Source organism: Mauremys mutica, chromosome 6 (assembly GCF_020497125.1).
Source record: "Mauremys mutica isolate MM-2020 ecotype Southern chromosome 6, ASM2049712v1, whole genome shotgun sequence".
Taxonomy (NCBI): domain Eukaryota; kingdom Metazoa; phylum Chordata; order Testudines; family Geoemydidae; genus Mauremys; species Mauremys mutica.
Window position 1 is genome coordinate 5,147,594 of NC_059077.1, and position 14,233 is coordinate 5,161,826.

General features: G+C 53.7%; 1 protein-coding gene across 3 annotated transcripts in view; it reads left to right on the forward strand.

Annotated features, from left to right (window-relative positions):
• NOL6 (nucleolar protein 6) overlaps positions 1-14,233 on the forward strand; it is a 72,873-nt gene that overhangs the window by 17,715 nt on the left and 40,925 nt on the right. For all 3 annotated transcript variants that reach the window (XM_045021984.1, XM_045021983.1, XM_045021982.1), the window contains exons 12-19: positions 267-444; positions 977-1,099; positions 2,262-2,410; positions 3,346-3,421; positions 5,560-5,700; positions 6,269-6,386; positions 6,618-6,772; positions 12,566-12,729. In XM_045021984.1, the coding sequence (XP_044877919.1) occupies positions 267-444; positions 977-1,099; positions 2,262-2,410; positions 3,346-3,421; positions 5,560-5,700; positions 6,269-6,386; positions 6,618-6,772; positions 12,566-12,729 (1,104 nt within the window). The remainder of the gene's footprint in view (positions 1-266; positions 445-976; positions 1,100-2,261; positions 2,411-3,345; positions 3,422-5,559; positions 5,701-6,268; positions 6,387-6,617; positions 6,773-12,565; positions 12,730-14,233) is intronic.

A 14,233-nucleotide genomic window follows, 5' to 3' on the forward strand; every position in this document is an offset into this window, starting at 1 on the left:
CTGGGAACTCCTAGGACACGCAGGGGGAGAGCTGGGAATCCCAGCTTAGCTGGTCCACGCTGTATCAGGCTTTACCCTGCCAGCTGGATGATGCTGTGTGCACTCGATCCTGTGAGTGTAGCCCAGTTCCTGGCCCGTGCCCCCCTCCCAGCATCCCTCCGACCTTGGGAGCATCCTGCAGGTGCCGCTGCCTTGAAGTGGCTTGGCGGGGGGAAGCCCAGGGGCATTTCCCAAGGGGACTGAGGCTCTCTCCTCCCTTGCCGCAGCCTGAAGCACGTCTCCAAGCTGCAGGGAGCCTGCAAGAAGATGCAGCTGCTGAATGAGCTGATGGATCGAGGCGGGAACTACGTAGCTGCGGCCCTGCCCTTCGTTACCTCCCTGCTGGCGCGAGGGCTGTCTGAGAGGGTGCTGCTGCTGACGCACTCCCTGCCCCAGGCACCGCAGGTAAGCCCCCCCGCCCCCTTCACAGAGCCTCCTGTGTAACGCAGCAGCTGCTTCTCTATCGTCCAGACTGAACCAGACTTGTAAAAAGCTGTAGCTGTTTGCTGACTGAGATGGGCGGCGCTCCGTCCAGTTCCCTGCTGTCCTGGCTTGGTGGTCTCAGCAGAGAGGGCCTGGGGATTGCACCCCTCCCCCCACTTCCCCTCTCTCGGTGGGGTCCCTCGCAGACAGGGATCGCGACCCATTGGTGATGGGGGTAGTGAGAGAACTTGCATTGCTGGGCTGTAGCTGCTCTGGATAACCAGGCCCCGGCCCGGCAGCGCTACAGCAGAGGCTGGTGGGGGCCGGGGTAGGGCTCTTGAGTACGTCGCCACCCTGTCTGCCTGGCTCCAGAGTTCAGCTCCCCAGAGGGCAGGGATACCGGGGAGCAGGTCGGGGAAGGTGGATGTACCCAGCAGAGGGGCGGTGGTGCCCGGGCAGGCGCTGCTGTAGCAAAGGTGGCTCCGTTCATACGGTGTTCCCCGTTTCTCCCCAGTGGCCTCTCAGCGCAGAGCCCCCGAAGCACAAGGACGCCGGACACCTGTCGTTCGGGCTCTTACTCGCCCCTGAGTTTGCCGCTAGCATTTTGGAGAAGGGACCAGAGGCAGATCGGCCAGAGGTGAGGACGAGGCTGCTGCTACCCGGGGTCGGGGTGGGGTGGTGCTCACGTTGCAGTAGCCCCTGGAAGCCTCGCTCAAGGTCCTCTCATGCTAAGTTCTGTACAAAGGGCTAACAAAGCCGGTCCCCTGGCACAAGCAGCTTATGAGGCAAGTCCCAGAGACAGCAGGGCGACGCGGGTGCAGGGGCAGGTGATGGCAGGCGATCCTCGCGCTAAGCAGCGGCCCCAGCACACGGGCTGCTGAGCGTTCTGTCGGCGTTGCAGCAGGGGCAGGTTAAAGACGGGCCGGAAGGAGGACGGTGTGGCGGCTCTGAGGGTGTTTACAGGGAGCGCCGTCCCGGCCTACGGGCAGGCTGGGAGGAAGCACCACGGTGCCGGAAGGGAAATCGGACACCATGCCTGGCAGAGAGGGGAGCCGAGCCCTCGCTATCGGTTTGTGGGTGGTGATAGGCCAGGCAGGCCTAAGGCGCGGGGAGCAATACGCAATGTGTGTTTGTGCTGGAGGAGGGGACGCCAGGGGAGGGGGCAATGCGCTCAAAGGGATGAGTCCGGAAGAGGAGCGATGGAGCTGAACCGAGACCCTGCACCTGATCTCTTCCTCCACCCCCTGGCGGATCAGGAGTGGATCCAACTCTGACATAATAACAGGAAAAATCCTTAGGCCTTGGAGCAGTTCCACGGGCTGGGGGGTCTCTGCTGCATCCGCTTTAGCCAGATCCTGGGCATACGGGGGCCTGGAGCATCACTGGAATAGAGCTGGGGGCTGTGGTCGCTCCCTGGCAGGCTCTTTCCGCCTACCAAGCACCCCGTGAGTCTGACTCTGCTCAGTCCGTTTTAGTGGCTGCTGTGCTCCAGGGCACAGTCTGAGCATCCACGTCCCCCCCTGCCAGCGTGTCTCTCCCTGACCTGGACGGGCCCCACCTCCATGCATGGGGGGAGTTCCATCTCCAGGGCCTTGCTAACAAGGTTTGCAGCCAGTTAGAGGGGTGGCTTTTGGACGCCTGTCTAGTGGGAACTGGCCTGACACACACCCACATGCCCCACCGCCCCACACACCCCACCAGACATGGGGTGGTAACAGCTGGTGGTTGCAATCGCTATGGGCGGCATTCGAACCCGCGGCCTGCTCCCCTGAGCTGTGCTCTGACCGCTCTCTCCGCAGGCGGCCGAGTTCCGGAAGTTCTGGGGGGAGAAGTCCGAGCTGAGGCGGTTCCAGGACGGTGCTATCTGCGAGGCCGTGGTGTGGGGCGCAGAAACCATGTGCCAGAAGCGCCTCATCCCTGAGCAGATTGTCAAGCACCTGCTGTGGCTGTGAGTAGGGAATGGCGGCTGGTCTACCGCTGTGCTGCCTGGTCAGGGGCGCTGTGGAGCGGGCAGGGGGATCAGCTGGTGGGTTAGCCGCTGGCTGGAACCGGGTTCGCTCTGCGTGGCTGTACCAGCTCTGGTGTGGATGGGGGTCACCCCATGTCACATCAGGACTTGTGCTGTTCTCAGACACAAGTTGCTGGGCTCAGGACAGGGGTAACTGGGTGAGGTTTGAGGCTCGAGGAGGATGCCGGCAATTAGCTGCCATTACCCTGTCGATACAACCAAGGCTGTTGGGAGTGGGGACGCCTGGATGCTATTCCTAGCTCTGCCACTGGCTCTGTGGGACCTTGGGGGTGGGGGATGGGGCAAGTGGCCTCATCCTTCTGTGCCTCAGTTTCCTTATTTCTAAAAGGGGGATTTTACCCCCTTGTAAAGTTCTCTGAGACCTTAAGATGGCAGGTGCTGCATCCATGCAGGGTGTTCATCCACCCAGTGCTCTGCACATCTGCAATTGGCAGTTTAGGCTTAGTGTCCGAAAACGAGACCCTCACCCTGAACTAAAAGCTTCCCTTGGCTCTACTGATCCCTTCCAGCCCTGCCCCGCAGAGATCCGAGAACAGCAGCTGCAGCGCCCCCGACAGGTTGGGAGGTTTGGCTGTGAACCCAGCAAGCCTGTAATTCTCTGAGCTCTTCCAGCAGTTCTGAACCCAGGCTCCTTCGGGGGTGTTCCTGATAACTTCTTGGCTTGGGCGAGGGCGGAACGAGGTGACCTGTTAGATCTCTTTCATCTCATAACCCTGACCTTCCGTGGGGGATGAATTCCCAGGGCTCCAGCAGGCGCTTGCCAGTGATGGGGGGTATTTCTGCAGGAGGTTGGACCTCCAAAGGTGGAGCCTCACACATCTCACAGCTCCTCTTGCTTTGGTTTGTCTTTGTAGCCATGTAGATATTCCTGAATCCTCCATCGGCTACTCAGGAGCCATGCTGGAGTCTGTGATCAGAGCTGGGCGAGAGGTGAGGCCTTGTCTAAAATCCCAGGGTTGGCGCAGGAGGTTTCTCTCGGGGGTTTGTGGAAGGAGCCAGGGTGTGAGGGGTGTAGCTCTGGGGCCTAGTGACTCTTGGCTTGCTACTTGTGAGATGCTGAGGTTAACAAAAGGACAGGAAATGTACCTGTCTGAACGCTCAGTGAGGCCCTGAGCCGGTGCAGCAAATTCACTGGCTCTGTGGCTGTTTCATAATCCTTTCCGGCAGTTCCTCTGCTATTCCAGCCCTGAGGCTCCCCGCACAAACACCGCCTCCTGACGCCCTCGATCCTGACCCAGAACCTTCCTGCTTTTCCAGCCGTGGGGCTCACAATCACCTCTTCCCCTTTCCTCTGTTCTCTCCAGGTCTGCCATTAGCTTGCCTTGCTCTGGTTCCTGTAACCTCCTTTCCTTCCCCTCCACTCTCTCCAGGATTCTGCTGCTAACGTCCTCTCCAGCTGTTCAGTCCCCTCTCTCCCATCCTCCAACCTCCTGCTGGCTCCCTGTCTGTGCCCCCATCCAAGCCAAGTGCCTCATCGTCACCGTTTCAGGAGCTATGTAATCTCACTCTGCCTATGTCCCTACTCCTTTTTGCTCCTTGTGCATCTCTCATCATGGGAGTCCTTGGGAGATGGAGCCCAGCCCCTAGAGGAGAATGGGCACACGAGGCGAGGAAACCAAACTACAACTCCCATGAGGCACCAAACTCTCTTGATGCAGGATATCTAAATAGAAATATTTCAGGTTTTAGACAGAATAACTTGATTTTGGGGTGTTTGATTTTTGTTATCAGAATTTGAAATTTTCCACAGAAAGCAGATGCTTTTTGTGAAAAAAAACATGTTTTAATCAAAAATCAGATTTTCTGTTGAAAAACAGTTTAGATGGAAAACTTTCACCCAGCCCTGCTGCTTGCCTTAAAAGCTATAAAAGCACCTTCGGAAGCGGTCCTGCCATGACTCTGGGGGATGGATTTGATGGGACCCATCTCTGACTTCCATAAGCCAAAGCAGATTTGCACAGAGCTGTTTGTTTTATCATTAAGGCTAAGATTGTGTCATGGAGGTCACAGATTCTGTATTTCCTGTGTGCATGTCCCCTGCTAGCCAGGCCAGGGAACATGGGGCGGTGAGAGGGAGACAGCGGAGAAAGGGTGAACAAACCTCCCTACCCTTTGTTGGGGCAGCCTTTTAAAAACCTCAATCTGCAATTACTAACTGGTCCTGCAGAGGGCACTGCTGCTGTCCCATAAAATCAGGCATCCTACAGCTGTCGATCCATCTGCCTTAGCACGGCCCCTCTGAGCTGCGTCTTTGAAATCTGTCTCTGTTCCTGTTCTTTTGTTTGGTCCAGGCCCTCTCCTGAGGGTGATGGATGGAAATGCCTCTCTCCTCTTTGCTGCCTATGTGCCCATCACTGGGCTAGCTAGGCACCCTCGACATTTCCTCTCCCTCCTCGGTGGTATACTCTGCAGATGCCTGTCCCGGTAGTGGTGTGGTGTGGTATGGAATGTAACAGCCGAGCTGTGCAGCGGGAGGGACTGGTGCCTCCCTTCTCCATGATACAGTGCCTCCCCTTGGCAGCTTTTCTCTTATTTGCACCCATGTTGCATTGCCCTGGACATTTTGTGTGTGTGTGTGTGTGTGTGTTTCAGCCTTGCTACTTCCTCAGCTTCTCCCTTAGCATGTACAGTATAATTCTTTGTGCTTCCTTTAGTCCCTTTTATAGGGATCTCTTCCCCTGCCACTGAAAAGCAGCCACTTCTGGGGTGGGACATGGCAACTGTAGAACAGCCCACAGCAGCGCTGTGCTTGGCTCCTTGTACTCCTTTCCCTCCCTGTGGTGGCAGAGAGCAGCTGCCGGTATGCAGACTGCTCCGTGTCCCTGGTGGTGTTGGCCTGGTGATTGCGCTTGGCAGGATGCAGAGAAGTTGGTGGGGGAACTGGTCAGTTGGCAGAGCTGTGCAGTGGGAGAAGCAGCAGGAGGGTTGCAGCTCCCTGCTGCCGTGGTTGAGGATGCCAGCCTGGTGGAGGGCAGGGGTCCCTGGTTGGTTCCGTTGCACCTGCACTTACAAAGGGGTGGGGGGAGGGCTGAGCACCACCATCTGACCATCGGGGGGGGCGTTCTCAGCCTGCAGGGACTGGGGAGGAGGCCATGGTCAGCATCGTCCGCTCCTGTGACGACTTGAGCCGCAAGCTCTGGAATCTGGAGGGGCTGCCGCTGACGGTGACGGCCGTGCAGGGGACCCACCCGGCCCTCAGATACACGGACGTGAGTCGTGTGTGTGTGTGGGGGGGGGGGGGAGCATGAGCGATGGGAATGACTGTGCCCCCTTCACCCCCCAGCAGGCTCAGCATGGGGTGGGGGGCTGGGTAACATCCTACCCATGGTGAGGAGCCACGTGGGTTGGAGACAGGAGCTGGGAGTGGAAGGCTGGGGACAGGGAATGGCTGCTGTGAGGTACTGGAAGGGCTGGAGGCTGCGGCTGTTGCTTCAGACCCAGCCTGGGTGGAGGAGCCAGCCTTGCTAGGGAGCAGCGCTTGGTCCCCTCCTCCCCTCCCGGGGATGAGCCCCCGGCCTTCACAGCACTCCCAGTCCCTGCTGGGGAGCGGAAGAGCCGGTTCAGGAGGCCAACCTGGGTCTTGCCTGTGGCCATAGGGAGCACTAGGCCCCAAGCCAGCCCTGGGTAGCTGGAGTTTGGATGGTGGCACCGCAGGGGTGGGCGATCCAGCACCTTGGGAGCTATGGGAATGGTGCCCTGACTGTACCGTGACAGGGAATTGTCTCCTCCTGGTTCTCCAATATCACCCCATCAAACTCCAGTCTGGCTGTGTCCTAGGTCTTCCCTCCAACCCCCATGAAACCGGATTATTTGCACCATGTGAGGATCAAGGATAAGCAGTTGCTGCTTCCGTTGGCTGAGAAGCCCTGCCCGGCGTATATAGCCCCAATGAAAGGTAGGGTAGCACGGAGGGGAAACTGAGGCATGGGGGGTTTGGGGGGTATAACTTGCCCAAGGTTACATGTGAAGTCCTGCATTTGTGCTGGAGCTGGGAACCAAACCCAGGAGTCCTGGCTTTCCCAGTGCCTTGCTCTAGCCACTAAGCAGCCCAGCCCTCTGCATTGTGACCTGTCTCTCACTGCTGCCCCGGGCTCACCATGTTCCTGTTGCTGCTTTAACCCCTCAGTCGTGTGCCACATGGAAGGGAGCGGCCAGTGGCCGCAGGACAAAGAAGCCATCAAACGTGTCAAAGCCGCTTTCCACGTCCGCCTGGCCGAGCTCCTCAACCAGCAGCACCAACTCCTCTGCCGGCCTGCGGCTACCCACACAGACGTATACAAGGTACAGACAAGGGGATCTGGGGCGGGGGCAGGCAGGGATCCTTCTCTGATGGGCTGGTCTCAGGAGTCAAGGATCTTTTGTGTGTGGCTTCCTGCGAGGGAGCCAGAGGGGCTGTGGGGTGTGTACAGTGGCTGACGCCGCCAGCCGCAGAGCTGGGATTCTGGCTGGCAGGTTGCAGGGACCACCAGGCATGAGGCTGGCGTGCAGCTCCTTTTCTGGGAAGGCTGGTCCCTGTGTGTATTCCACTCTGGGTACGCGTGCGCCCGGAGCTGGAGAACATAGAAAGCAGCATCTGTTGGTCCGCACACGTGCCCTGGCTCACCTTGTGCCTCTGACCAAGGAGATAAAGGGTGGGGTGGACCGACTGCCTCCCCAGTTCCTTCTCGTCGCCGCATGGTCGTGGTCATAACGTCCAGTGTCTGAAGCTTCAGCTTTATTCCTTTATCGGTGAGCGCAGATCGAGATAGCTGTAAGTAGCTTTTAGAGGTTTGAGCTTAAAAGTTTTATCTGTTTTTTAGTTAGTCTCTCTCCAGGCTTGGGGAGCTCTCCTTCCACTCCCCTCCCTGTTTCTGGTAATGGGCTACGTGCAGGACTCTGGGCTGATCAGACCCAGGCTGGGGCAGCCCCCCTATACATAGACCTGACTCAGCAAGGGGGTGCCTTCTGCCCTGAAGATCTCTTGTTGGGGTCTTCTCAGGAGAGCAGGGAGCATTCTCATAAGCATGAGACTAAGTCTTCCTCCAAATCCTCTTTGAAGAAGGCAGTCTGATTCAGCGTGACAAGAAAGTTTACAAGTCTAGGGCTCCCATCGGCACCAGATGGTGATCTGGCAGCACCGTTACCTCGCAAACACAAGCCACCAATGGAAGACAGATCCCTGAGAGCATCAGTTACCTGCAGTACCATCCTTTGTGCCACTGCCATGGAAGACGATGGTCTCTACTGCGACTCCGGTGGTTCAGGCAGATGGGAGCCCTCTTGCTACAGGACGAGCCGAGACCTACGCTCCTCCAGAGAACAAATTCTTTCTCCCAGGCCAAGTCTCTCCCTCCTTCGGGTCCCTCCCTCGATTCCTCCAGGAGAGCTGACCTTTGGGAGGAGTCGGTCTTCCATTCCATCTTCTGGCTATGACTTCCATCCAGTGGCGCTGGTGGTACCTCTGTTGGACCCAGAATCAGCTTTCTTCTCATCAGGAGATTCTGAACCGCCCAATGAACCATCACTCCCTCCTCCAAGACACACCTTCCTAGTCACAAAGTCTGGACCAGTTTGGTCCCAAACCTCCACTTCATCACCTGCTTGGAACTGTTGGTACCCCATGGCATGGGAACCTCCGCAACCCTCATTTGATCCAGCCTATTGGTTATACTGGGGGCTATGGGACCAGTACCATTCCACAGAGCCGGTCTGGTCTGGTCTCCTCTTCCCTCCCCTTTGAGAGGGCAACCAGAACTGCCCCCGGCAACCATACAAGCCTAGACCGATGGCTCAGCAGTTTTATCACCAGAGGCCTTTTGACCCAACCTGTAAGAAGCAGGGGTTCAAAAGCCCTGCTTGGCCTCTGCTTCCTCATCCCAATCCAATGGGGGCTGCAAACTACTTAAGTCCTACGCTTCCTGACCCATACGCATGCTTTCGAGGTCGTTGTCTAGCTCTCTTTTTTTTCAATACCTGGAGTGCAATAACAGTGGACAAGTGCATGCGAATGTCATCCATTCTGGCTATATGATGGAGTGTACGTCCCTGACCCCTTCCCCACCTCCACCCTTGCAAGAATGTTCTCAGATGAGAAGTGGAGTCCCTCTTACAGTGCGGAGTGATAGAGTGGGTTCTTCAGTACCAAGGGAGGGGTTTTTGCTCGATGTATTTCCTAGGCAGTTGGAGACCCATTCTCAACCTGCCGTCTCAACCGCTTTATTCACAAACTCAAGTTTTGCACGGTCACAGTGTCCTCTGGAATTCCATCCTTGGGAAAAGGACATGGGGTTTACAACCCTTGACATGAAGGATGCCTATTTTCGCATGGACATCAACCCCACTCACAGACGCTTTCTCAGACTCGTGGTGGGCTCTGATCACTTTCAATACAGAGTATTCCCTTTCGGCATTGCTACCACCCCCAGGGTTTTTACCGAGGTGTTCTCTATAGTAGCAGCCAGTATCAGACACCATGGTGTCACTGTCTTCCTCTACCTCGATGATTGGCTCCTTGTCACCAGGTCATGCCAAGAGGTTTTCGCATCCATTCGACAATCCTGGAACTCTTTTTTTTCCTCTTTGGGATCAGTGTAAACACCAAAAAACTTGTCCTCTCCCCATGCCGACTTCATTGGGGCATCCTTAAATTCAGTCACAGCAAGGACTTTCCTGCCGAGGGATAGCTTTCAGGTTATGACCAATCTTATTGACCCGGTCATAAGCAGCCCCCGAGTACCTGTCAAGATTTTTCTCTCTCCTAGGTCATATGGCTTCATGCGATTATGTCATGCCATTTTCAAGATGCCATCTCTGTTGCCTACCAGTGTGGTTTCAAACAGTGTACTCGCCAAACTGGCAGTCCGTGAACACCATAGTGACTGTTTCTGTTCAAGTGATGCCATCCCTATCATGGTGGAAGAATCCCCGCCAGGTATGTGTTGATGTTCCTTTCTTTGCCTCCGCTCTGGACAGAAGTGTTAATGTCACTAGGCATAAATCTAAGTAACTCAAAAAAATAAAAAACCACAAGTGTCAATAAAGTCTTCTTGCTCTAAGGCTATGTAAACCAAAGTACCTCCATGTTAAGCGCTTCTGTTAGTCTTACTAAACTTTTATAACCTCCTGTGCTATGTGCTAACTGCTAGCAGCTGCAAGGCCGGTTAGCACTAAATGCAGCCAATACTAAATAAAATAGGCAAAAAGCAAATGCTGTAATCAAAATTATATGCATAAAAAAGTAGCCCGCACAGTAAAAAAACAAACATCCCCCCACCCCCCAAAATATAAATACTAAAACCCCGCCTGCATGCTGGTGTGCAGAATTTAAAACTGCTATTTCTTCCTTGCACCTTATTTTAAGCTCAAATAAACTTGTGTTTAGCTTCTCCACCCTGGTGTGTTTATTGGCGCAACGCACACCGGGCAACAAACCCCGCTGTTGCCCCCCCTTGGGCACTCTGTGCCGGCAACAGTTCGCTCATTACCAACACACCCCGTTGGGTTGGGAAGCCCAGAAGAACAACTGTCTAGCGCTGGTGTGACAGATTTTCGTTACCAATCTGCCTGGGCCACAGTTGATCAGGCTGGGGCCACAGGATCTTTTTTGGGGAGGAGAGGATGAGGCACACCAAGTGTCTAAATTTAAAAGCTTTACTGATAATAAAATCACAGTAGAGAGTGCTGGGAATGCTCCCATGTCACTCCGGGGAAGAAAGAAAGCGTTAATGCCCCAATCCCTAACCCACTTTCATACTTGCACACGCACCACCCAGACTGGCCAAGTCTGAGTGTAACGTCAGAAGAAGGGAGGTGGGGGGGGATGGGGAGTGCTGTCGTGGGCCCAGGCCTTCCAAGGATCCGCTGTGCTCTCCGAGTTGCTTCAGCTCTCAAGAGGGTTTTATGTCCTGGGCTCCTTGGGTGGGTTTTCGTTCAGGGAACTCGGCTCCTGGTGCTCTTTGTGCCAATCCAAACTGGCTTTCTGTGGTCTCTTCAACTTTCCCCAAAACACACTGGTTTCAGGGCCGTGAGACAGTTCTGTTTGTTCCTGTCTGGCCTTCGCCGTCTCGCTCCTTTTCCCGGCCCCTGCATTTTGTTCAACAACTTTCCTTTCTCACAGCTGGGCAGGGGGGTTGGACGTCTCCCTTTCTGTCTTGGCAGGTAGCAGCTGGCCTTGGGCTGGAGTCAGCTTCTTATCTTCGGACTGAGCTTGCTAGTTGCAGCGTTGAGTTAACCCGTTCTCTGCTTTCTTCTCCCCCTCTCTTGGCCTCTCGTAAACCTGCAAAGAAATCTTCCATTCGCCATTCACACCTTTAACCCTCCCCAAAATGCTTTGCGATGCTTGCAACAGCATTAGCAATATACAGTGCTGATCTGCCTTCCTAGGGGAGGGGGCCATTGGGTTGTGACATTGGACATCTAGAGAGTCCAGGGTGCACATCAGTGTTCTGGAGTTGCGGGCCGTTTGAAGGGCTTGTGAAGCTTTTTGGGGGGGAGGGATAGCTCAGTGGTTTGAGCATTGGCCTGCTAAACCCAGGGTTGTGAGTTCAATCCTTGAGGAGGCTACTTAGGGATCTGGGGCAAAAATTGGTCCTGCTAGTGAAGGCAGGGGGCTGGACTTGATGACCTTTCAAGGTCCCTTCCAGTTCTAGGAGATTGGTATATCTCCAATTATTACCTATTACCTTTTCTCCCGCTCATTCAAGGTCACTGTGCCATTGTGATGTTGGACAACATCACAACCATCCTTTATATCAACCAACGGGGAGGAGCGAGATCTATTCCCCTGTGCACAGAAGTGGTCAATCCGCAGAGCAGTTGCGTTGGCAGTCTGCCTCCCTGGAAACTGGAATGTGCTAGTGGAGTCTCTCAGCAGACATTGTGCTGTTGATCGTGAGTGGGAGCTACACGACTCTGTGGTGAATGATATTTTGACTCCGTGTTGGAACGCCACCAGGGACCTGTTCATCTCTAAACAGTCAGGAACCATTAGCTTCTTGTGCCTTGTCTCTCCTGTCCATGAAGGTTGCATTCCTGGTTGCCATCCCCTCAGCCAGGAGGGCTGGTGAGCTTGGGGCATTGTATTCCAGTTTCATTACATTTACACCCTGAATTAACCCTTAAGCAGTTTGCGTTTCACCTGAACCAGTCAGTTCGCTTACTTGGGTTCTTCCCAAAACCTCTTACGCCCTCAGAAGAAAGGAGGCTCCAATCCCTCAATGTTCAGCAAGCCTGAGCCTTTTAGCCGCAGAGAACAAAACCAATCCGAAACTCTCCTAGACAAAAAGGGTCAGGGATCAGGCCATCTCCTCTTAAAGAATCTCCAAATGGATCTCAGCAGAGCAAAATACAGCCCACCGGCTGTCTAGTCTTCCCCCCTCCTCATGGGGTAAGAGCTCATTCTACAAGAGTGCAAGCAATGGCCATGGCATCGCTTCAGTAAGCGCCTTTAGTTGATATCCGCAAGGCGGGTAGCTCGAGCGGCTTTCACGCTTTTGTGAGATGCTATGTCTTGGTAGCGGATTCCTCCGTTTGGTGCATCTTCTGGAATGGCGGTCCTTGGTTTGGCTCTGCTGTTCACTATCTCACACTCTCCTCCTTTCGTAGTCCTGCTTGTCCGTCACCCACAGTGGAATACACAGAGGGACCAGCACTCAGAAAAGAAAAGAAAGTTATTCTACCTTGTAATAACTGGAGGTTTTTCAAGATCTGTGGTCCCTCTCTGTGTTCCACTACCCTCCCTCCTTCCCCTCTGCTTTGGATCTTTTGTGATTCATGGTGGAGAAGGAACTGGAGAGGTGGTCACCCTGCCTTTTATCTCCGTGGTTGGAGGCACCAGGTGAGCCAGGGTGTGTATGCAGACCAGTAGTCACTGCTTTCAGAATTCTCCAGCTCCGGGCACATGGAACGCGTGCATACCCACAGTGGATAACTGAGAGGGATGACCTATCTCCAAGAACCTCCAGATACTATAAGTAACTTTTTTTCTTTTCTGCATCCTTGCCTTGGGGATACAAGTTCAAGGCACAGCCTGTGTATGTTGCTCTGGGCTCCTGCCCCCACCCGCCATAGCTCACTCTTCTGCCCGCTCTCTCTCAGGATGGCTATGTTTTCCGTCTCCAAGTGGCCTACCACAGGGAGCCCCAGATCTTGAAGGAGGTGGTCACTCCGGAGGGGATGCTGAAATACCAGGACACAGAGGAGTCTCAGCGGCTGGAGCTGGAGACACTCCACCTGCCCTACCTGACCAGCTCTCTGCACGGGTAAGGAAGAGGGTATGCCCTGCGGGGAGAGAGGAGTGCATTGTAGGTGTGACCGTTGGTGCCCGGAGGGGCCACACTGAGATTGCTTAATCAGGGCAAACTGCAAAGAATGGGACAGACGATCCCCCAGACTAGTGGTTGTTATAATTAGGATCACCAAGCCAGCAACAAAACAGCTTCTACAATACCTTCCTGGCTACCTAGAAGCCAAAACCACAACTCCCTTAAAGTAACCCAGCCTTGGGCTCCCACCCAGACAGCCAAGTCAAATATGATGAGGATTATGAAATATCTTGTTCATCATATAAAAAGTCCTACCAATCCCAAGTGATCAGACACATTACCCACTAGGTCAATGAAAATTTCAGATCTTACCCAAATACATGCTTACAGCCAATTCTTATTAACTAAACTAAGATTTATTTTATTTTAAGAGAGAGAGAGTGAGAGTATTGTGGTTAAAAGATCATTGTACATACAGATATGAATAAAGTTCTTAGGTCAGTTTCATAGTAGAGACAGTGAGCTGCTGAGTTGCAAAAAGTTCTTTCCAGAACCAGTTCATCAGGTTATAGTCCGAATAGACAGTCCATATAAAGAGTTTGTTCAAATTCTTCCATGGGAAATAGCAGGGCAATCCAGACTGGAGCTGGAGACCTCTGTCTCCTGACTCAAGTTTCCCCTGACCAAGCTTAAGCAGATCTGAGATACAGGATCAGGGCCCTAGAGTTCTTTTATAGATCTCTGGCAGGCTGGTAGCCTCTTGACAGCAGGTATTCCTTGGGTGAAGCATTGCAGCTTTGAGGTAAAACCTTCTATTTCCTATATGCACACAGGTACTTAGTTGTATTCATCAGCATAAGATAATTACCCAATAAGAGTTCATAGATAGTTTGTCTATATTTCTCTTTGAAGTTTATAGTAATGGTATTATTACACCCAGGTTCCATCTAAATGTTAATATTCCCTTCTAATCTCTGAATCAAGGCTATAGTAACAGACAGGAACCATCTGGTTACATTGTTAATCTCTAACAAGATATAAGTAAACACATACAAATACCCTTTAGTATTTACCTCTAATTCTCTAACAATGTAGGTTTGCTCTAGTCTATTGGACATGGCTATGTAAGCTATTTATAAGGAATGGCCCCAATTACCATTTACATACGTTTCTAATATGTCTTTAAAGGTTGCATTTGGGTCATTTAGCCTGCTAGTTGTGTAACCCTTTTTGGCTCAGTGTCACAATAGGGAACTGGTCCTCCAGCTCTCGACATCTATAAGGAACGGGCAGAGCATTGTGGGGGGCAGAGGGAGAGAGGAATGCATTGTGGGTAGGAAACTGATTGGCAGCTTTCTGCTAGATCTGAGAGACCTTCCCCTCCAGTTATGGTGACTGGTAGGTCTGGGCAGTCGCTCAGTAGCAAAGTAATAGCAGTTGTAGCAGCGAGGCTACGGAGCGAATGAGACTGACCCATTCCCCCTTCCCTCGCCAGAAAACC